Below are 24,714 nucleotides of genomic sequence, written 5' to 3' on the forward strand. Positions count from 1 at the left end.
GGCACTATCAGCAGCCTTCAGTTAAGATCTGTATTGACCATTCACTGGCTGGCTGTTCATGCCGCTCGTTTGTTAAAAATGAGGCCCAAGCTCCAATATTGGGGCTACCACAGGCTTTACCATTCAGTCATCGAGATGCTCACCCTACATGTCCAACAATGAATTTTTATCCAATATATCTTAAAAATATAAATTAACTGTCGCAATACATAAATAACCAATATTTTATGATATGCTCGGTAAAATTTCAATCTCTTGATAGCACTGTTCAGTGGAGAAATCTATTCCTTTGCTCTCCTCCATCCTGATGGAAAGCACTATTACTTGTTTTTCATGTAATGAATTCTGCGTCAACTGTACAGTGTGTGAATAAACTGGTCACATATTGTTCTAGCTCAGTAGAGTTCTCTTTACTTTTGGTAGTTTCATTGCAAGCCAAATTAAAGAAACCTTAAAGTGACTATATAGTACGCAATTAATGGTAACAACAGATAGCATAGGATAAAAGAGCATTTTGCAGTGTATTATGGAACTAAATAGAATTCAACAGCATTTGACTATTGCTGGGCTTTAGTTGATGGCTCTGAAAAAACTTAATTTTTAAAATTTTATTCTAATCCACATCCAAATTAAAATCCATGTAATCTACATCCATCTAAATCTGGATGACATCACAGAGACATGGGCCAGGCAGACACACATGAACCAGCTCAATTTAAACTCAACCTGATCAGCAATGATGGAACAGAGGATATTCCATCTGATGATGCAGTGTAATAGGTGTTTTTCTTATAAAGAATTGTTTTGTCACATTTATGAATGGATTCATGAATTTAGTCTCCACCAGTGCTGTGTTCACTGTGTGTTTTTGTCTTCTGCTGTGGCAATAGAAGCGTTGGTTATCAATCAACACTGAGGAACTCATCACCACTATTCAGAGTATCCTCACAAGCTACTGAAATGACCTAAGCCAAACCAATCCAAACCAGGGACACAGATCTGAGGGTACATTTCTCTTTGTTCACACAACTGCAGTCATAGTGTGTCCATGGGATTAAAAATTGGGAGAAGATCTACGAATGGCAGCTGCAGGGGCTGCAAAATTAATCATCATCAATTTTTCAAAACAACTTACCAATTTCCATCTTGAGTGCATATGTTGCCAACACCAAAGTTTACCTCTTTTTAGTACAGTTATGTAATACGCAAAGGATTGTTTTGTTCTGCACACTATGGACTGTATAATCCTCACGAGACAGATTTAAAAGTCAAAACTGTAATCTTCAACTTTAGAATTGAGCATGATGTCTGCACTCAAGCATTGCTGGAGCACTCAGAGCAAGAATGTTTAACTGAAAACTTGAAGTTCAGATTTATTAGGACAAGACAGAGTTACCGCAAAGTACCATTTCTGTCAAGGTGGGAATATTTGATTGATAAGTAATATTGTTACATGTTTTAATCATTAAAAATAAAAGTAGCAGGGTCATTAAAATATACTAACTTGTCAACATATTCATCACGTGGCAAATATAAAAAGCAAAGCTGTAAATTAGAATAAACTTTTATCTATGATGTTAATGAATGTTCAATATTACTTAGCATATTTAACAGAATCTTAGAATGTGTAGATTAATGTTTATTTATGTTAAAAGCAATTTAAATAGGAACATTAGAGTTGCAAAATGTTTACCAGAAGCTACGCATCATTAAGCAGAACACAGTTATTGCCTTAGGTGTTACATATGCCATCAATTTATAGCACAGACTACATAAGGGCTACTCACTCATTTCTTTCAAGTTCGATGATCAACTGTTTGCCTTCAGCTTCAATTAGGAACTTTGCCCATTTAGGGTGACTCTGTGATACAAAATATAAAAATCACAAAATAGCATTTAAAATGATTGGGTAGTCCGAGCTCTCATTTGAATTTGTCTAAGGCTGTCTGAAGTACAATAGCAATTATTCTATTCACCAGGTCCCTCTGTGGTTTCTATCTAGGTATTGCTGGGCTATGATGTGTCCTGGTACTATGTAAGTTATAATCAGAACAGCCTAGCTGTTATTGTGTGTACAGCATGCAGATAGAAAAGTCCAGATTATGATGGAAATGTTGAGTGGAGTGTTGGGCAGAATTTAATGCCCTCCCCAAGGTGAGTTTGAAGACAGAGGGGACATTTAATCAGGTGGGAAAATGCCAGCGGGGCCCCACTGCCTTCCTGCCACACTGCCAATTGAGACCCTTAAGTAGCAATCAATGTCCACTTAAGAACATCATCCCACCCTCGCCATTATTCAACCAGTAGCAAGCAGGACACTTGCCACGCAGGAAGCTCAAAAAGCATACAGGCTCCTGGGGAGGGACGGGGGTCCCTCGTTATCAGGCAATCAGCGCCTGATTAAGGGACCCGGCATCAGAAAAGGGGGAGGGGAGTCGCTGAGAGCCACCCCCTGCTCTTGCTCCCAACACCCCCCCCCCACCTCCACACCTCTCCTGTGACCCCCATCCCGCCCTCGCTCAGCAGTGGCCCGGGGTCTCAGACTGATCCTGGAGCTGTGGTGGGTGCATTACTGGCAGCTGCCACCACTCCCTCTGGTGCTGCCTATAATGAAGAACTTCCGGCCTCTGATTGGCTAACTGCTCTCAGGAGGAGGGATATCAGACTCCTGGGTCCGTGATCTCAGGGAAGGCCCATTTCTGGTCACTTACAGGCACTTAATATACAAACCTTCCCCAAAGCAGATGGTGCAGGGCTCTCACCAGGTCTCCAGCTGGTGGGGGAGACTCCATTGCCTGGATTAAATATCACCCCTTGAGTGAGCATAGTGAAATGACTACAACACAGCAGCATCTTAATTTTTGAAAAGGTTGAAGGACACCAGTTCAGAATTTATGCCATTTCAGCATTTACACTTGCAAGATACCAACATGGTAACAGTTGAAAATCCAAGCACCAAGTCAACAAAATTATTTGTATACAACTTTGATATTTCCTTTTGAACAGATCAGATCCCGTCAAGATGCATGGCACTTAGTCCTCTTGCAATGCAAAGATTGAATTACTACAGCTTGAATTCCCTTAGGTTCTTTAATAAGGAAATGAAAATCTTGGGTTGAATTTTAGTGGAGGGGTGCGTACAGCTGCTCCCCCCAACCCTGGTAAAAAATGTCCGACGCCAGCCGACTCACAGCAATAACACACTTGGACGGTCTTAAGTAGGTGAGAGTGGGACTTCGGCCCTCAGTGAGAGAAAATCCCACCCTCAAGAGCTGCCGGAAATTCTGATTGACCAGCAGCTCTAGAGGTCTCAGCACTGCCAGAGCTCAATAGTGGCTGCTACTGGGGCTGCAAGTAGGCCCTGGGAGGAAGACAGCCATGGCGTCCAGACCAAGGTAAATCCTGGGTTTTGGACAGGGAAGAATCAGGGAACCTAGGGAGGGAAGCGAGGTGGGTGGGGGCAGTTTTGTTGGCCAGGTAGGAAATGACAAAGTTGCGGGGGGGGAGTAACATCTTGAGGGGTGGGCAGGGTGCCTCTGATGCATACAAGCACCCCCGAAGTATGTACCTTCCTTCTTTCCTACCTTTTAACCAGTCTGGTTTAAAAAATGGTCTACTCAGTCCTGCCTGCCCATGCTAACTGTATTATGGCGTGGGCTGTATAACATTTGGGTCAATTGGCTGGTTAACAAGCTCAATTGCCTGTTAATTATCTTTTTTAAAATGTTGGGTGGGCTGCTGACTTTGGCACCCGCCCACCTGCCGTTTTATGGGCAATGGTGGCGGGCGGGTGGGGGTGGTGGGTGGGATGGTGGTTGCCTAGCCACCCGTTATATTTTACATGCCCCCCCCGCCCTCCCCACAGAAAACATGCTCAGTGGCGGCAGGAGTGGGGGATGGGGGACATTAAATCCAGCCCCTTCTTTCTTTCAATTCTTTGAAGACATAGTTGATTCACGATTTTCATAATTTGAACCAATACTTATCACATTTCATCTTTGATGGCTTAGTCTTATTCATCTTTCAATATTTTTGGTCTCACTATATCCTTTGACCTGAAGTAGAACTTTCGACATGTAATCAATTTCTAAAGCTACCCCATAGAAATGTTGCCTGCTTCTTAACAGATGTTAACTCTCCACAACGCCTGAGTTAATCCAAGACTTGAAAGCTGATTCTGTATCTGGAGAAGCACTTAACACCTCTCTTGAAACATTGGATAGTATGTCAGAAAAACCTTGTTGTCCAATGAGCAATTACTCTTTCACCTCTACAATCTATCTTAAGGCTACATTTTATCACCACTATTATGATCAAGTGTCTTTCTAAACTTCCTTGCCCTGTTTTGTTGAAATTGTAAATACACCACCTTCCCCTTCTCCAAATGTTTACTGTATTGCACAATCTCCCGCCATTTAAAATCAACTCGTTAGTGAGCCTGTTACAATAGAGGACAACAAATAGCTTGTGAATGTGTTAAGTGTCCACAGCCTAACAGTAATATAGTGTAATTTCAGGGTGCATGGACATGCAACGGAATAATCGGAGTGTGAGAAATGGATTACAAATATCTTTATCATTGTTCTACTGCTGGACTGGTCATGCATATTATTTGATGATGTCTGCATTAATTGATTAATCTAGACTGTGTCTGCCTAAATTAGATCAAGAGAGTGAAAGTTTGTACTGACAATAAATGAGCTGAAAGTAATCAAATAGTTCAGACATATTAAGGGAGATTTTCCAGCGTCTCCACTCAGATGCATTGGATTGCCTGGGCCCAGCCAACATTGAAAAATGATCCGTGGTGTCTGAAGAAAATGGGTCAGGTTTCGATATAGGCGTACACTTTGACTTGTCCAATTTTCTGATATTTGCCGCACCATAGCTGCTCAGTTTGCCTGCAGATCCAGGAAACTCTACCCCTTTAACTGAAATATCTGGTGCACAAACTTGAACTTAAGGCTTCACTCTCTGTTACAACCTTAGCTAACACAGAAAACTAAAACATATGATTTACAGTTGTAAAGCTGTCTCAAGAGTAAACCCCACAGTGATGAAGAAATCTTCTTATAGTTTGGCTGAACTTCTGGCATCTGCGGGTAATATAATCTGCATGTTCTGAAACTAATATTGCCAAAAGATGAAATTCAGACATGCTCAAAGCAGAGGTGTTTCCTTCAAATGCATTTGTGTTAGATTTTGCTTTCTTCCTGGTTGCTGTGATGTCTTTGCTATTGTTTCTCTGCCAAAAAAAATCATTGTATCTATTACACATTAGCTGTCAGGAAAACCTGAAGCCACTTAATTTTTGTACCTGCATTTTGTGATATTTTCCAAGTTTATTTAACAGGCAAATCAATCCCACAAAATGCCAATTCTTCATAGTTCTACCTTTACAATGAAAATTCCTCCTATTTTAGTTTAAGAGGTCTTTGGTAAAGTCATACGGGCCAAAAAATACACAAGTCAAAATGAGGAACTGCTCCAAGGCTGATGCTTTTTAAGGCTCAGGTTATGAGATTCAATCAAAAGTATAACAGTATTGTACTGTATCAGAAAAAGGCATTGAGGAAATTAACCTGGAAATTACTATTTACAATGCTAGCACACAAACTCTTAAAGCCTATGGCATTCTTCTGTCTGCAAAATTAACATTTTAAATGAATGGATTGATACCTATCAAGATATTGAACAAACAATTATCTGGCCAGCGCACTGTTTTTAAATGGTAGTAACTGCACAAATTAATTTCTAAGCTATCCTGTCTTTCTGAAATTTGCACAGTATGTTTATCAGAAATCAGTGTCATCAGAAACAATTCATAGTAATTCATGAGCCACTGTTGTGTTGGTGATGAAGTTCTTTAAAACGCAAAATTCTGCCTATTTCAGTATTTCTAGTCTTTCTCCTCTTTATGTTTCCCACTTCCCTTTTCTATGACATGGGAATCATTAACTTTATTAGTAAAAGGAGCTCATGAGCTCCAAGGGAGTCATAAATGCAGTTTATGGCACTGCTCCATCTTCCTGAAATGAGCATCTTCTATTAAGGTTATAACTAAGTTTTTCCAAACTAAACCACAAGATTTAATTGTTTCCCTGTTGAAAATGGGGATCTTGATCGTTCTATTTCAATCTCTTTTAAGCGGAGACCCAGATGTCCAGTGTCAGACTTTGGCCTCATGAACTGAACTGTTGTAAAAGTGCCCTGCGAGTATCAGATACTGGAAGTATTTTGGACTAGGTAGTTAGAATTCCTAGGAGCAGAAACATGAACACAAACACCAGGCATTGCATGTTTATGCAACATAATTAAGCTTATGTAACAGTTTTCTGACAAAGTACTAGCTGAATGCAAGTTGTTGTTGTTTATTGTTAACAGAACATACTCACGGTGTTTGTCGATATTGTTCGCAGAATGAGAACCACAGCTGGCAAACTATAGCCTAGGATAAAAACTGTTTCATCTCATGGGATTTTCCAACTGCCCCAAATTAAACAGAAGTTTTTTTCTCATATCCTAAGAAAGAGAGTTACCATGACTTTCTTGGATTTTGAACATATGACTTCTGAAGTTCATAAAGGAACTGTCAAATACAAGATTAAGGATGAATGATCTCTTTTTCAAGTTAGTAACTGGCAAAACTTGTAATATTAAATTGAACAGGCACAGCACAACAGTTGTGTTTTTAACTGAAAGAAAGAAAGATTTGCATTTATTTAATGCTTCTCATGATCACTGGATGTCTCAAAGCGCTTTACAGCCATTGAAGTACTTCTTGAAGTCTAGTCACTGTTGCAATGTAGGAAACACAGTAGCCAATATGTGCTCAGCGAACTTCCACAAATAGCAATGTGATAATTACCAGATGATCCGTTTTCTTTTAATGTTGATTGAGGGATAATATTGGCCAGGACATCGGGTTAACTCATCTGTTCTTCTTTGAAATAGTAGCAAGGGATCTTTTATGTCCACCCGAGCAGGCAGATGGGGCCTTGGTTTAACATCTCATCCAAAAGGGGGCATCTCTGACAGTGTCAGCTTTTGATTTTTATAATCAAGCCCTGGAGTGGGACTTGAACCCAGAACTTTGAGACTCTGAGCCAAGGCTGACAAAATTAGAAGCCCTCCATTTCCACCGAAAATCTGAAAATTGATATCCCTCCCATTGAGAGTGTCAAGGGATTAAGGGAAGGTAAAGTCCAAAGACCTAGGGGCTAATACCATCCTGCTCTTTGTTATGTCTTGTACGCCATCACATTCAATGACATGGAGGTCTACACCAACCCAGAATCACAAAAAACATTCCATAAATTATCTTGGAATGCAGCCTCTGATAAGAGGTATCTCTAACAGACAGCATTATATTCGAATCACTGAATGATATAGCACAAAAAGACACCATTCAGCCCATCATACCTGTGCCAGCTCTTTTGTAGAGCTATCCAATTAATCCCACTCTCTTACACTTCCCTCAAATCCCTGGATTTTTATTTCCATGCCAGTATTCCTCCAATTTTCTTTTGAATATAAATTTTGAATCTGCCTCCACTCCTCTTTCAGGCAGTACATTCCAGATTACATTAACTTGTATTAAAAAGAAAGTTTCCTCATAGTGCCTCTGGTTCTAATGCCAATCACTTTAAATCTGTGACTTTTAGTTCTTTATGACTTTAAGTTCTGCCATGAGGAACAATTTCTCTTTAATTATTATATCAAAATGGTCATGATTTTCAATACCTCTAAAAAATCTCCTCCCAGTCTCTCTGATCTAAAAAGAACCCCAGCTTCTCCACATAACTGAAGTCCCTCATCCCTGGTACCATTCTAGTAAATCTCTTCTACAGCCTGTCTCAGGCCTTGATATCCTTCCTGAAGAATAGTGCTCAAAATTCAACACAATACTCAAGCGGAAGTCTAACCAATGTTTTATAAAGATTTAATGTTACTTCCTTGCTTTTGCATGCAATTCCTCTATTATTAATGCTTTTTGTAATATTAATGGAGGATTATTTTGCACCATGTATGACACAGTATGTTATAAATCTTTCATAAACTAAAAATGGAAAAAGGCTTCACGTACTCTACCAGTGGGTGGATCTTGTAAGGAATCGTTATATAATAACCTTATAAAATCTGAAGGAATTTATTGCATTTTATAGTAATCTTATGAAGAAAGTTTTCATAGCAGCTTGCTGGCTGAAAAACACAGGACAGGTCTGTTATCTCTGCCAAGGATTTGTCTCTAGCACAGACATTCCTGCTAAGGTTGGATCTCATGACCTATATATAAATCAACTGTCTGAGGAAAGGTTACAAACAGGCTCTCAAGAGGGAAAAAAGCACTTCAGACAGGAAAGACATGCCGACCAGTCTTCTTCAGACTGACAAAGTTTGGGAGCGAGAGCTTCCGAACACCTTGGTTAGTTCGAAAAGAAAAAGAACAATAGAGAAAGAAGGCAGTGAACAGAACAGGCAAGAGACTGCCTCTGCCAGCTGTAAAAATTGGCTTCACCCATCCCTTCACCCTCTGGGACCAGTACACCAACCTCACCTGTCATGAGTCTCGTCTATTTAACTAATCCATTGTATTTAAACTGCTGCTTTTAAATAAACTACCCCAAAATCACTTATGAGCTCAGTCCCCTTTTCGAGTAATCTGTGACATCCAAATTCAAACTTTTCATTCTGTAGAGATATTGTTGTGTGACAGGTTGAAAATACTGAGGTGCCACATAATGTTATGTCTCAGCTGATAACTAACCCTAAACAATCAGCTGATGGTCCTGTTTAAAAGTATGCATTTGCCAACTCCCACGTACCAGTAAGATGAATTGAAGTACCTTCAGAAATAAGTGAAGCCCAAATATGCAAGTTATATTCTCTGCATGAAAACAAGATGAACAAGCAAAGACATGCCTGTTTAAGCCACTCTGCAAATCTTCCAAAGTTGCTTCCAGAAGATAAAATATGTTGAAAAGAATTAAAAATGCCCGCCACCATCAAAAAATCTAACAGGAGGTCTCTGAAAATGAAAACTGAGGGACTAACAACAGTATTTATAATTGGAAGGTGGACAATAAAGTAGATGAGAAAGCAATAGCTGCTATAAAGCATTCCTATAGATGAGCTATTTAAAAATGAGCACAATATAAAGTAAACTGGCAAGGACTAAAACAACACTTCGAAACATCAGGCCCTGTTCTACTCTGGACTGCAACTCCTCTGCATCCATGGAGCATTTATCATGGCAACCTCCCATAAGGACTGCAAATAGTCTGACCAAAAGTGATTACTGAATGTCAGCCACTTGACAGAAAGCAAGGCAAAGCACAGACAGTAACGTTACATGCTGAATGGACACAAAGGGCTGAATTTTCTTATCCCGAAGCAGGAGCAAAGTGTGTTGGGCGGGCTTTAAAAATGGCATGTGGGACCTGGATCTGGGATTCCTGCCCCCATTTCTGCCGCTGGCAATTTTCATCGGCATGGGAACGGGGGCGGGTCAGCAGCCACGCCCTGCTGTCTCGACATTGCCGGTGCCATTGCGGAAGTGGGCATTTTGGAACTGTCGCAATTTTGATGGGGGAGGATGGGTTTCGTAGGTGACACAAATCAATCCAGCAGAGAGGTGTCGTGAGGCCATGGCTGGACCAAGGTTTGGAGGTGGGAACCGCATGAAAGGTCAGTAAAATAAGTGTTGCCTATTTCACATGTCATTATGCAATGTTGTAGCATAAATTATATCTGTTTTTCCTACAGTGGGTGATGATAGTGCTTTGTTTTAAAATGGTAAGTGTTGGGTTTCTATGACATGAAAAGAAATCCAACACTGCATGTATCAAAACTTTATTCTTTTTTCTATCTTTAAAATGGACTGTCTGACAAACCAAAAAAATGTGGCTGCTACAAGTCACATGACCACAAGACTGGCCCTTTGTCCTGAAAGCTACCAACAGAAGTTTCAAGAACAAAAGAATTCCTCTTTCAGCCTGTGGAATCTCACACTCCATTGTATAGGTCGCTTGTAATTACAAAACCAGGGGACTCGCACATCAGAACTTGTTATGCCTGCAGACTTGCTAACAGACTCATCTTAAATCTGGGACTGTCCAGGTCCATTTCAAAAGGAGACAATTGAGGGGACAAAGGGACGTCAATTGCATCTGATAAGCTTACCCTCTGAGCAGAGTCAAAGGGTCTGCCTAGACAATGGCTTCCCGACTCCAGACCCTCAATATGGATGGTAACTCTTTCAAAACCTAGGCCAGGATTTTCTCCTCGGTGATTTGGGGGCGGGGCCCACTCGCCGAGGGGAAAATGACGCGGGATGACGTCGGGAGGAATCCCCGACATCATCCCGGGCCATTTAAATCTTAAGGAAGGCGGGCGGACAGCGAAATCAGCTGTCCGCCCGCCGACCTGTCAATGGCCAATTAAGGCCATTGACAGGCTCAACAAGATAGTTAAATACCCTTCCCAGCCAACCAGGAGCCCCAGTGGCCTGTAGATTATTAATGAAACTTCATCCACTGGCAGGATGAAGTTTCATTACCGTTTTGTAAAAATTTAATAAATTTTATGAGTTTGTTATCAACATGTCCCATCTCGTGTGACATTGTCACATGAGGGGAACATGTTAATAATTTTAAAATGTCTCTATCTTTTGACTTTACTTACCTTTCACTAAACTCCCTGAGACAGGACTTTACCTCAGGGAACAGTGTGCTCTTTTGCGTGTGCATGCGCGAAAGAACACACTTTGACAGTTGCGGATTCCCTCCCCCCCACCCCCCCCCCCCCCCGTGGAAATCACGTGAACTAATATTCATTTCTATAGTTCTTGTACTGTTACTATCCATAGTTGTAAAACTCTTTTCTCTATTTCCCCACCTTACTGTGTATGTATGTATATGTATGTGTGTGTGTGTGTGGTGGAGTGGGAAGTTGTGAAGACTCCGCCCCTTGGTTTTAAATGTCAAATAAACTAAACTTCTGAATTAATCATATCGTAAATTTGCTGCAAGTTATTAGTAAATTGGATCACACAAACCAAGGGTTTTGGAAAATACGCGACAGCATACTTTAAAAATAATTCAAAACACCTTCTGCTTATGGACAATCAGTGTGAGGAAAGAAGTTCAGTTTTTCTGTCTCGCTCCTGTCCATAACAGTAAATAACTATTAAATAATATGGTTGCCAGGTTGTTACTTCTGACAACTGACAAGCTATCAAGGGAAAGAACAGCACTGTAAAAGTGGAAAAGTCTTCAGATGTGTTAAAGTAGATAATCCATGGATAAAGTGTTCTTCTACATTGTAAAATTTTGTAAGGCTAGCCCAGGTTGAAATCCAGATCTGATTGTGTGAAATGTCCCCATTGCATTCATTTTTGCCTTGAAATATGGCACAGTCATTTGTTTGGCTGATTCAAAGCTTTGACAGATTGTTGAGATGTTAGCTGGCTTCAAAGCCTTGAATGAATTATGTTCAGGAGGGTTTTTTTTAGCATAGTTGTTCAGGTGAATGTCAATTTGGATGTTTGGCTGCCTTTCAAACTACTAATGGATTCTGCTCAGGAAGGGTTGTTTACACACCTGTCCAGGGGAATGTGAGTTTGTTTATTTTGACAGATTTATGAACTTCTGAGAGGATAATGGTTTTTACCGTGGCTCTTCATGTAATGTTTGTTTAATGTATCTTCTGAAGAGCACAATCATTTTAAGTGGCTATTCAAGTAATGTTTGTTTATTTTGACAGATTGATGAGTATGAAAGAAACTTCCAAACGTTATTATAGGGCTTGTGAGTTATGTCTGTAATTGATATGAATGAGTGGGTTCGGCAGTGGGGGATGGGGGGGGGGAGGTGAAGGGAGTAAGCTAGGTTGAAGGGGTAAGGGTGGTTTGGAGCAGTAAAGGGGGATGAGGTGGGTAAGGGATCTGTAGGAGATATGGGAGGTTGAAGTGGGTATGTGGGGCTGAGAGGGTAAGGGGCTGAGGGGATAAAGAGGGGTGAGGTGGGTAAGGGGGTTTTGTGGGAGACATGGGGTATGTGCGGTTATGTGGGGTTGAGGGAGTAAGGGGGTGAAAGGGTTATGGGGATGAGGCGATGTGTGGGGAGGGGTAGGGAGTGAGAGAAAGGGGGGTGTGAAGGTTAGTGGAGCTTCACACTGATCTCCAGAACTGGGCTGGTGTCTCAGTGAATGGAGGCAGGCCTTTAACCTAGCCACTTCAGTATTGACCAGCCTCTGTCTCAGCCTCAGGCCTGGCTACTCTAGGCCAGGTCCACCTCCGCCTGATGAAAATCTTGACGGCTACAATCCTGCGTAGAAGGTGGAACCTCAAAGTGGATAAATTTCCCAACTCACAATTCCCACCTCAAACATAAAAATCCGGCCCAAAGACTCAGAACACGTCTCCAGACTAAAAAAGGGAAACACTGTGACCACACAACTTCTCCATGAAAATGAGTACAACCATCAGCACACCCACACTGTGCTATCACCCTACTGAACAGAAATAACACAGCTGAAAAACAAACACTAAACCAGGAATCAGAATATTCAATCTCTCTGCTGCCAAAAGCAAGGAAACTCCGCCCCCACCCCCTCTCCATGAAGCAGAAACTTTGTATGAAGAGAGAGACTGGAAGCTGAACTGGATTAAATAGCAAGACTGCGAGTGGAGTGGGATAAAGAGCCAGGCCACGAGCAGAGTGGCATACAGAGAGATGTGGATTGTGAGTCTATGGGCTAGATTTAATGGAGGCAACAGGGGCCCTGTCCACCAGCTCGCGATCCTGCAGAAGCCCTGCACCACCTCCTTTCAGAAAAATCCACCAAATGAATTGTCCCTCAGGCATTTAGGCACTGGACAATTTCTCCGGGATCAAGGACCTCAGGGATGGAAGTCCTGCCTGTCGAGAGCTGTCGGCCAATCAGAGACTGGCAAATCTACTGGTCAGCAGCGCCACCAGAGAGGTGGTGGCTGCTACTGGTACGACACCCACTGAAGGCCCAGTATTCATCGCTGGATCCCAAGCCACAGGTGAGTGATGGGGGGGAGGACGGGTCCCGGGGTTGGAGCCGTGGGCTGATTGGCAGCAAGAGCAGCTGGTAGCTCCCAGTAGGTGCAGCCCATGCCCCCCCCCCCCCCCCCCCCCCCAACCCACTCCACCATCTGCACTTCCTGTTGCTGGGTCCCTTAATCAGACACTGAGAGCCTTTGAATAACTGACGCCCCGGCAACCAGCAAGCAACACCGTACGGGTCTGCTTGTCATCTTCCCCGCATGTCAAGCCCCACAGCCTCCGCTGGGTTAATACCAATGGTGGCAGGATGAGGCCCTTAAGTAGGCATTACAAAGTGGCTCCTGGGATGAGGGACTTCAGTTGCATGAAAGATTGGAGGAGCTGAGGTTGTTCCCCTTGGAGAAGAGAAGGTTGAGAGGAGATTTGGCAGCAGAATTCCAAATCATGAAAAGTCTAGACAGAATGATCCTATTGGTGAAAGGCTGAGAGCCAGAGGATGGTGATTTAAGATGATTGGCAAAAGAACCAACGGTTTCACAATAAAAAACATTTTTACAGAAATGTGCTGCCTGAGAATGTGTTGGGGGTCAAGTTCAATCATGGCTTTCAAAAAGGAATTGGATAAGTCCCTGAAGAGAAACAAATGGCAGGGTTACTGGAAAAGGGCTGGGAGTGGGACTGGCTGAGTTGATCTTGCAGAGAGCTGACAAGGACCCAACTGGTCAAATGACCTTTTTTGTGCTGTAGCCATTATATGGTTCTATGATAACTGCCACAAGTGCATGTCAACCTTCTGTTCCTCACCTTACCCCTGCAATTGATCAAAAAAATTACAAGATAAAATGATAACCTGCCCTCCCCCCGGCCCCCACACACAATTAAGCAGAAAAACTGGAAATGGATCCAACCCCCATTAGAATTACCCACCTCTTGAGAGAATAAAGATAGATTATGAATTTGTCCTTCCCTCACCTTCTCTTTCTCCCTCTACCTCTTCCCCTCACTCTTCTGCCTCTTATTCCATCCTCCCATCCACCTCCTTTTCCTTTCCCATGCCAGTTCCAACCTCCTGTAACCTCCAACCCAGCTTGATTTAAAGACTAGACTAGGCCAGGCCTTAATCTTTTGTGAGCAATACTACAGCAGACTGACTAATACTTAATATGATTAGTATTGCCAACATACACAATACTATTTTAAACAATGAAAGCCTATGTGTTAAAAATGTATTTGCATAGTGACAACAATAAATAAAGTCTCTGTGTATTATCAATGTATAAAATTAACACAACTTTGAAAAAGATATAACAAGGTCTGAAAATCACGAAATAAATCATAAAATCATAGCAGATTACAGAACAGAATGAGGCCATTTGATAATCATGCCATGGCCGGTGTTAACTCTTCTACTCTGGTCCAATTTCTCTGTGTTTTTTCTTTATTCTTTTATGTTCTTCATTTTAAAATAGTTATACTGCACCAAATGTTAAATTTCAATGGGCAGAATTTTCTGCCTGTCGGGCGGGCGGGCCCGACCCAATCTCCGGCGGGCGGGGAGCCGATCCCCGCCAGAGAAGCGGACCCCGCCACCATTTTACGTGGGCGGGCCAAATAAGACCCACCCAGCGTGACGTCCGCCGGGAAGCGTTATGCGTTCCCTGTGCGGGTGGGGGGGGGGGATTCCCTAAAAGCGAGAGTGCGCTCTTTCACGCAGGCGCACGAAAGAGCACACATCTCCCTGAGGTTAAGTGCTGCCTCAGGGAGGTTGCTTACACTTTGAAAAATATGAAAAGTAGAAAAAAAAATTCCCAAACATGTTCCCCTCATGTGACAATGTCACATGAGATGGGACATGTTCATAATTTACATAATAACTTTATTAAACTTTTTAAAACCTGCAGGGTGAGGTTTCATGTTTTATCTATTTGCCGTCGGGGCTCCTGGCCGACCAACCAACTTTAAGGTTGGACGGGCAGGTCCTTTAGTTGTTTAAATTATCCTGTCAATGGCCGCAGTTGGCCATTGACAGGTCGGCGGGCCCGCAGCTGATTGTGCTGTGCCCCCGCCTTCCTGAAAATTTAAATGGGGCGGGACGACGTCGGGGGTTCCGCCTGACATCATCCCGCAACATTTTACGCGTTGGCGAGCGGTCCCCGCCCCCTGCTCGTCGATGGCAAAATTCTGCCCTATGTGCCAAAGTTAGAAGAACTGTCGCTGTGTGGATAGATTGGAGAGGTTGGGACGGTTTTCCTTGAAAAATAGAAGGCTAAGAGGAGATGTCCCACTCAAGAGCGCATCAAGAACTAGAGGGCACCGATTCAAAATAATTGGCAAAAGGAGGAAAAGTAAGGTGAGGAAAATTTTTTTCACCCAGAGGGTGGTTGGAGTCTGGAACAAACTTCCTGAGAGGGTATTGGAGGCAGATTCGATTAAGGTATTCAAAAGGGAATTGGATTGTTATCTGAAAAGAGAGAACGTGCAAGGTTAAGGGGATAAGGCAGGGGTGTGGGACTGGGCAGAATGCTCTTTCAGAGAGTCAGTGAAGACTTGATGGGCTGAATGGCCTCCTTCTGCACTGTAACATTTCTGTGATTCTGTGATACCTGGGTACAGCAATTAATTTCAAAGCAAATTCAATCAATAAAGTCAATGATATAGAAGGAGTAGTTCAGAAGCTGATTAACTGAATTAATTTCCAGGTTTTTCCACCCTTCTCCCACCAACTTTGTGGTGGACTGGGATGGGTGGAAGTGGAAAATCGATCAGGAAATCTGCTCCTCCCAGTTCTCACCTGAAGTGACAGGTGACGTACTATATATCCGCTGATCTGCCTATTTCCCATCATTTGCGGGCAGAGGATGGAACTGAGTTTTAAAAATAGATCATAGAATGAGTGAAAGCTCAAGTTATGGTTCTGGCAATCTATATGCCATAGTAGGTTTGCAGAAGCCTATCTTTTCCCTCAACCTCTGCTACAGTCAAACTCTGCTGTGAGGCTGGAAATCTGGCCAAGGTGATGTAAATGACCAATAGCCCAGACATCTCTGTGATCTACCACTCCAAAGATGCACCACAATTTCTCAAAGTGGAAAATGTAGGCCCACATGTCACTGAACAATTAAATCCTGTACTTTAACCCTGTGCAACATTTACAACATATTAAAATTAACATATTTAAAATTTCAACTATGTGAGATCATTGATTTTCATGCAGATTAATTCATTGGAATTGCTAATGATCTTAACTAGGCTTTAAACATGTAACATTAGCCTTTTGTTTAAACTATCGTTTGGTAAGATTCTTATTCCCATTTTACAGTAATACGAAAGGTCAGCAGAGAATTAAATGTCATGGTTAGCATTGTCTAGCCTCCTTTCATCACTTTCTATTTGCATCTACACTTTCATTGAAATTGGAAAGAAATGAATTTTATCCCTAATACATTTTATGTGAATATATATCTAAGGATAAGAGAACGGAAACCTTTTTCTGTTCATTGATATGGATAGCTAAATGCAGGATGTTCTTGCGCAGTCACACAGCCTATTATTTCTGATGGATGGAACTGATAAGTTTCCTATTAGGTCACATTGCAAATCATTTGTATTATTGGTTGCCTATGCAGCCAACCATGATATTTTCACACAAACCCATCAATTACATGTCACTTCGCATTGAATTTAGCACCTGTCATTGCATTGAATTTAGGTCCTGTGATTCAGATAGATATACAGTATATTTCTTTATGATGCTTTTGGGAACTGTTGCAATTCTCCCTTTGTGAAACTACTTTAAAAAGTGCAGCCTTAGAGTCCCCAATCACATCCCAAATTTCTCGAAGTGAATGCAACAGGGCTTTCTTCAAATTATTGCTTTGCAACATTCTAGAGATTTTCCAGTTTTATGTTAACTGCTAATTGACATCTCCAAACCACTTTCACACGGTATAACACATTACACCAGGAACTTCTACAGTCTTAAGCAAGAGTCAGGATGAAAGTGGTTGTCTTTGTGATGAACAGGTTTTTGGAAACTCAGCTCAGGGTTCAACAAGATGCTAGGTTTGGAGATCCTGGTTGAGACAGGAGCCAGGAGGAGGATGGAATCAACGGCAAAGGTACAAAGGTTATGTTGGGGGAGAAGGCAATGTGTTCAATCTTGCCAATTTTCATTTGGAAGGAAGTGCAGTTCATCCAAAGCAATCAGACTGACAATGCAGAGGCAGTGGGGGAATCAAGGAAAGCAGTGGTGATGGAGAGCTGGGTGCCACTTACACACACATGTAAGCTAGCCCTATGCCCGCGGATGATATTGCCAAAGGGAAACCTCCACATGTATGCAGACGGACGACAGCCAGTTCTACCTCTCCATAACCGAAGAGGATTACGAACAGAGCCTTGGGGAATGGTAATAATGCAGAAGTCAGTGCTGATAATATTTTGCTGTGAATCAGAGATGTTTAAATTACAATTGCAAGTAACATATAACCCTGGCTTATGTGGGCTGCAAAACCAGCGCTTTCGCAGAATAGAAAAAGAAATTCGAATGGTCATATCAAGTTGAAGCAGATAGTTTGTAATTTAGGTTAAAAAGGAGTTCTTCTATGGGCACTTCTGAATTTGATATTTTGTACTGTAACTCTTTGTGTGTAGCCCCATGGGGGTGCATGAAAACACAGTTGAGTGGTCCATTAAATAAAAATGTTTGGACTTCCCTGTTGCAAATGTTCTTAATCATTGTGATCATTATGAAACATCCCACTCAGTCAGTGCAATAATGAATAAATAGTAATGGTCATAAGAATATAAGAAAATGTAAAATGGCCTCCTTCCACAGATCACTGCAATCTACCCCCATCACAAGATGCAGTAATCTGCCATTTTTCCATTACTGACAAATGGTGTCTGTTCCGTTGAGAAATGAAAGTAACAGTATAACTGCAGTATAACTGATGATAATCATTCGCGATCACCTCTGCAGAATCACTGGGCAGAGCCAGTGCTAAATCAATATTGCAAATATAGACACACGAAATGCAGGAACAGGAGTAGGGCATTCAATCTGTTAAAAACAAAAAGCTAAAAGCTACTGCGGATGCTGGAAATCCAAAACAAAAACAGAATTACCTGGAAAAACTCAGCAGGTCTGGCAGCATCGGCGGAGAAGAAATCAGTTACCGTTTCGAGCCTTCATGGCCCTTCGGCAGAACTGAAGCATAGTTAGAAGAAGGGAGAAATATAAATTGGTTTAAGGTGGGTGGGGGGGAGAGACACATTGAGGGTGTGGTGATTGTGGAGATGAGCAGATAATCAAAAGATGTCACAGACAAAAGGGTCAAAGAGGTGTCGAAGGTGGTGACATTTGTCTGAGAAAAGTGCTAATTAAGAATGGAAGACAGGATATTCAAAGTACAGCTCTAGTGGGGGTGGGGTGGAAAGGCTAACAAGGTTTTAGTTTAGATTTAAAAATAATGGAAATAGGTGGGGAAAGAAGAATCTATATAAATTATTGAAAAAAAAGGGGGGGGGACGGGGAAAGAAACGGGGTGGGGATGGGGGGAGGGGGAGTTTAAGATCTAAAGTTGTTGAATTCAATATTCAGCCCAGAAGGCTGTAAAGTGCCTAGTCGGAAGATGAGGTGCTGTTCCTCCAGTTTGCGTTGGGCTTCACTGGAACAATGCAGCAAGCCAAGGACAGACATGTGGGCAAGAGAACAGGGTGGAGTGTTAAAATGGCAAGCGACAGGGAGGTTTGGGTCTTTCTTGCGGACAGACCGCAGGTGTTCTGCAAAACGGTCGCCCAGTTTGCGTTTGGTCTCTCCAATGTATGGAGAATGTCTCTCCATTCAATCTGTTAAGTCTGTTCCGTCAATCAATTAGATCATGGTTGATCTGCATCTAACTCGTTTTACCCACCTTGATTCCATAACTCTAAATACCTTTCCTTAGCAAAAATCTAACAATCTCAGTTTTGAAATTCTCCATTGGCCTATCTGGGAGAGAGTTCCAGATTTCCACTGCCCTTTATGCACAGATGTATTTTCTTATATTACTCCGGATGTTGACAATTAAAGCCTAGCTCTAATTTTGAGGTTACCACCAGATGAAAGAGATTGATTTAACTATCCCATCAAATCCTTTAATCATCTTAAACACTTAAATTTTTATTATTATCATTTGCCTGACTGCGGAAGTAGTGAAAGTTTGATGTTGAGGTTAACAGTCCATTCAACGGCTTTGTGACACAGTGAGGATGGTTGTGCTATCACCAGGAATGGATCTCTCAGGGCAGAAGTTCAGTTTGTGGGCAGTGGCCTGACTTGGATGGCCACAGTCACAATTTGAGCTGCTCCTCATGTTCCACTTGTGGAGCAAGTGGCGACATCTTCCCTCGCCCATATTCAAGCAGTTGAGGGTTTTCCAGACTTTCCAAGGTTGAAACCTGGGACTTCACCACTCGGATCAATTATCAGGTTGTGGTTGGTGATATCTGCAGTCAACCAGGAAGTGCACCATCAAGAGGTAGGGCTGTCATCAGCTTGTAGGGGTGTGGAATGTGTTCCAGTAGGGTTTATTGGATTCCATACATATGCGCGGGTTTTTTTGAGGTCCTGTGTCAATGGCAGTGCTTCATCAGCTTTCAAGAAGACGACTGAACCTCAGTCACGGGCTCCCAGTCCAAACAGAAAAATCCATTAGAAACACTGCAATAAGATCACCTTATTTATCTTCTATGTTTGAGGGAATACCAGTCTAGTTTATGCAACCAGTTCACATAAATGAAGACTGATCGTCGCAGAACCATTCTGATGAAGCTCAGCTGCTCTCCTCCAAGCCCAATATATCTTTCCTGAGCTATGATGCCCAGAACTGGATGCAGTACTCCAGATGGGATCTAACCATTGCTCTATATTGCTGTAACATTGCTTGCTCCCCTTCCAATACCAACCCTCTTGAGAAAAAGATCTACATGCTACTAGCCTTTTTATTTTTTTTTTGTACCTGTCCACTAGCTTTTAATAATTTCTGTATTTAGACCCCTAAATTTCTCTGCTCAGTGCTCATCCAATATTCTTAGCCTCCCACCATTTAGAACATACTCTATTCTATATTTCTTAGTTACAAAGTGGAAGACATTACACTTTCCCACACTGAACTCTATCAATTTTTCCCTCTCACTTTTAATCTATCAAAATCCCTTTGCAACTTTCTGCTCTGACCTACATTATTTACTGTGCCACCAAACTTATGCCATCAGCAATCTTAGATATAAGACTCTCTGGGGGAGAAATTCATTTGTGTAGCACTGCTTACGCAGACTATTGTTGGTTCCCTCCGGCAGGCAGCACCACGGGTTGTTTCCTGAGCAGCTCATATGGTGTTCTTCACTGATATCACTGCACTGGGCCATGTAGGTAGCAGCCCCTGGCACTACCTGCCCCTGAGGAGCTGACGTAAGTCTGTGCATTACTGCGCCAAAACTCTCCCCAATGTTCCTTCATCTAAATCATTTATAAATATAATGAAAAGCAGCAGCTCCAGTCCAGGTCCATGAAGGACATCACTAGTTACATCCTGAATAACAATTATGTCAAAAAAAGAATGCATACATGATCACAAAACTTCAAGCTGAATTTAGTTTTGACTATATAGTGTAAACCATGTTAAGGTTCTTCCGGACTTTTAATAAAATGTGCATTCTGTCAGTGCAGCACTAAAATTAGATGGGTAATAGAAAAACACTGGTGAGCCCAGAAAAAAAGTGCAGCTGCTGGTACCCAATAACAAATTTTATGTTAATTGAGATTAACTTTTCCAACTACAACTTCGTGTTCATTAACCTTGGTATACCAGGTACTGGCCTTTATTATAAAATCATCAGCAGAGTTGTAAAGGTCCTTATGTCAGGAAGATATTATCCTTTGGAAAATAATAAGTAACAATGAAAATAATGAATGGATTGAGCAGCAGTGCTGAGCCTAGAGTTTATGGTAAACTTAAACAGCATAAAATTTGCTGAGGTCAGGTTTGGCTGCACGCTGTCCCCTGTGAAAATTAGAATATTTCTGCCTAATGGCCTGTGTTTAATATTGAACATTAATATATTGCCACTTCTGCAAATTATAGAATTTTCTCCAAAATCTCTGATTTGTTTTGTCCAACTAAGCAATATTTAATTTTCTTTGGATAAAAACTCTAATCTTAAAAATCCAGAAAAAAAATGTAAAGGATGTTAGAAAGATATTAAAAGTACCTGGTAATGATTATGTCTACTTGGTTCCAGTATGAATAATGATTTATGTAGAATTAGGCATAGGTCACTTTTTCACATTAGAAACAGGAAAAATAAAGATGCTGACCTTTCCATGAAGGTTGCTAGATTGTTTCTGGTGATCTCCATCCAGGAGGCAAGGAACCACTCGTTCATATTGTTGCAGCTGTTTTAGATGGTCTTGTTGCCTAGGCGATGACAATTTACTGGACAAAATATTGCCTGTAAACACATCATTGTTATTAAAGATCAGGAAATGGACCATGTTCCCACATGTACTTTAATGTGGCAAATTGTTCAGATACATTTATGTGTCAAGAGTGAAAAATATAAGATTACACCTTGTAGTTGTAGGTACAGCGCAGCATATTAAGCCATATATTATCAAGTCTCTTGCAACAAAGATCCTTTCCAACTTCGAATCAAATCAACAATGCTCAGATTTCACCCAAATAAGACCAAATTCTAGTGTACAGCACTCAAAAATTACAGCCTGCTTACAGAAAGTGCAATTGCATCTCCTAATATTTTTGAACATTATCAGCAAGAATCTTTTTTTCACATCGTTAATGTAGTCATTTTTAGACTAGCGCTGTATATTATAATAGGGAAATGCTATATCATTGATTTATAGGATACAGTTTGCTATGTAGGATGTACCATACTGAGCTCTTGCACTTCCCTACACAAAGTGGGACAAAATTGAAGGGAGAATCACAAAATGTCAGACATTCGGTAGCCGGAATGAGAACCAGTGCAAACTGGCTGAACTTTGGCTTGTACAACTGATCTAATTTCTACAAAATTGTCATAATCAGAGAAGTAACAATAAAAGAATTAATCATTAACAAACATACGGAAACAAAAGATAAGAAAAGATCGGTTGATCACCTTATACCATTATTATTACTATTGGTATTCCAGAAAATAGGAATGGAGCTCTTCAAACCATTAGCCACACTTATGATGAGTTTAAACAACTCTCTCATTGCAGGGACTAGTTGGAACATCAGGGAGTGGTAGAGTCAATTCCCTATTAGATCTCAATTAAAAATGAATTATGATTGACCTCAATAATGTTGTATAGTCTAATTTCTCTTTTGCGGAGGTATGAACTTTAATCCTTTCAATAACAAATAGGGAAAAAACATTTTGTCCTGGGAATACAGTAATGGATTGAAATGAGGCTGGTACTTGGCATTTGCAGACATTTAAGACATCCAGATAAGCATCACACTTCACAAAGGTAAACATTGAATACTGTAGACATATTTGAATTTTAAGATTATGCTAATATTAACTCCCAGCTTTCATTTATCTAATTACTTCTTTAAAAATCCCTATGGACTCTACTTCAATGATCTTTGTGGCAAAGAATTCTACATCCTAATCACACTTTGTATAAATCATTTTTTCCAGCCTCCCTTTTTGTTCAATTTGGTGATTATTTTAAATGTGTGCCCTATTCATGATCATTTTGTTGATGAGTGAAAACAAGCTATTCTCATTTATTTACCTTTTCTTAACTTTTCTTCCAGGTCATTCCTTAACCTTCATTCCTTAACCAGTTTTCTAGTAAAAATTTTAACAATGTTTCTTCAGTTAATTTCTAAACTTAACAAGTGTGAACATTCATCTAACAACATTCATTACATTATTGAGTTCAATGCAGTATTTGGAAAAGAGAAATGCAAAACATCTACTAAGATTCTTGAGTTAAGTAAGGTTGATTTATATGGGATTAGCAATAGACTGTCCACAGTAAACTGGAAAAATCTGTTAATGGGTAACATGTCAGAAGATCAGTGGTGTAAGAATTTATAATTCACAACCAGTTTATGTCCTGAAGGGGCAAGAGCTCTACTTGCCACAAAAACAGCCATTCATAACTCAAAAAGTAAGAGATAACTGGAAGTGTAAAACTGAAAGAGAAAGCATAATCAAAATGCAAACGGTAGCACAGATCCTGGCAAATGGGAAAGATACAAAGGACAGCAAAGGCTGGCAAAACAAGTGGTAAGAGTTAAAAAAAAAACAGAGCAGGAAAAGAAAATTGCAGGGAATATCAAAATCAACACAAACATTGTTTACAATTATATTAGGAAAAAAAGATGGTGGTTTTGTGCAATGTGGGCCCCTTAAAAACCGATAACAGTGATATTGTGAATGAAAATAAGGAAGTGGTGGTCATGTTGAACTTTGTATCAGTGTTTATTAGAGGAAGAGGTCAGTGTGCTGGAAATCCCAAGAAATCTAATGTTGAATCAGGGACAGTGACTCACCCAAATTAACATAAACAAAATAACAATAATGAAGAAAATAATGGGACTAATGAGTGACAAATCCGCAGGACCAAGCTTGCAAACTAAGGCTTTAAAGGAATTAAGTGATAACATTATGGACAGAATTCTCCCCCCATTGTGGGGGAAGTTCAGGAATGGGCATGTAGAGGCGTGCCTCCAAAGGGGGGCGCACCGCCATTTTACCTGGGCGGACCCATTAAGGCCCGCCCAGCGTGATGTCCACAAGGAGGCGCTATGTGCTCTCTGTGCGGGCAGGGGGGGGATTCCCTGCACCGAGAATACGTTCTTTCGCTAAGTGCTGCCTCAGGGAGATCGGCTCCACGGTAAAAAATGTTAAAAACAGAAAAAAAAATTCCCTGACATGTCCCCTCATGTGACACTGTCAAATGAGTTAGGGCATGTCCGTCACTTTTAGTTACTCTTCTATTAAATTTTTAAAAACCTACATGAAACCTTATCCCACCCGTGGATGGGGTTTCATGCTTTTTCCAATGCCCGCCAGGGCTCCCGGCCTTAAGGTTGGACAGGCAGGTCCACTAATTACATTAATTACTTTGTCAATGGCCTCAATTGGCCATTGACAGGTTGGCGGGCGCACAGCTGATTCAGCAGAGCCTCCACCGACTTGAAAATTGCAATGAAGCGGGGTGACGTCGGGGGTTCCGCCTGACGTCATCCTGCGTCTTTTTACACATCGGCGAGCGGGCCCTGCGCCCCCCACTCGCCAACTGGGAAATCCTGGCCTATAGAGAGCCTAACTATAATCTTCCAAAATTCTCTCGATTTGGAAGCTGTTCCTTTAGATTGGAAAACTGTGCATTCATTTCACTATTTAAGAAAGGAGAAAGAGGAAAATCTGGGAATTATAGACCAGTCAGCCTAACATCTGTTGTCAGGAAATTACTCAACTCTAAGATTCAGGATCGGGTGTCTGAACACCTCAAAAGCTTTCAGCCGATTACAGTGAGCCAGAATGGATTTGTGAGGGATAGGTCATACCTAATGAACCTGATTGAATTTTTTTGAAGAGATGACCAAAGTAGTGGACAGGGGAATGTATATAGATATTATTTAAATGAACATCCAGAGGCATTCCTGGGATGGTG

The 24,714-nt window shown here is 41.3% G+C and overlaps 1 protein-coding gene across 3 annotated transcripts in view; it reads right to left on the minus strand.

Annotated features, from left to right (window-relative positions):
* The window catches only part of adam12a (ADAM metallopeptidase domain 12a), a 445,440-nt gene that overhangs the window by 354,923 nt on the left and 65,803 nt on the right, over positions 1-24,714 (minus strand). For all 3 annotated transcript variants that reach the window (XM_078564869.1, XM_078564868.1, XM_078564867.1), the window contains exons 2-3: positions 21,394-21,527; positions 1,788-1,861 (exon numbers count right to left, since the gene is read on the minus strand). In XM_078564869.1, the coding sequence (XP_078420995.1) occupies positions 1,788-1,861; positions 21,394-21,527 (208 nt within the window). The remainder of the gene's footprint in view (positions 1-1,787; positions 1,862-21,393; positions 21,528-24,714) is intronic.

This window comes from Cetorhinus maximus, chromosome 20 (assembly GCF_964194155.1).
Source record: "Cetorhinus maximus chromosome 20, sCetMax3.hap1.1, whole genome shotgun sequence".
NCBI classification, from domain to species: domain Eukaryota; kingdom Metazoa; phylum Chordata; class Chondrichthyes; order Lamniformes; family Cetorhinidae; genus Cetorhinus; species Cetorhinus maximus.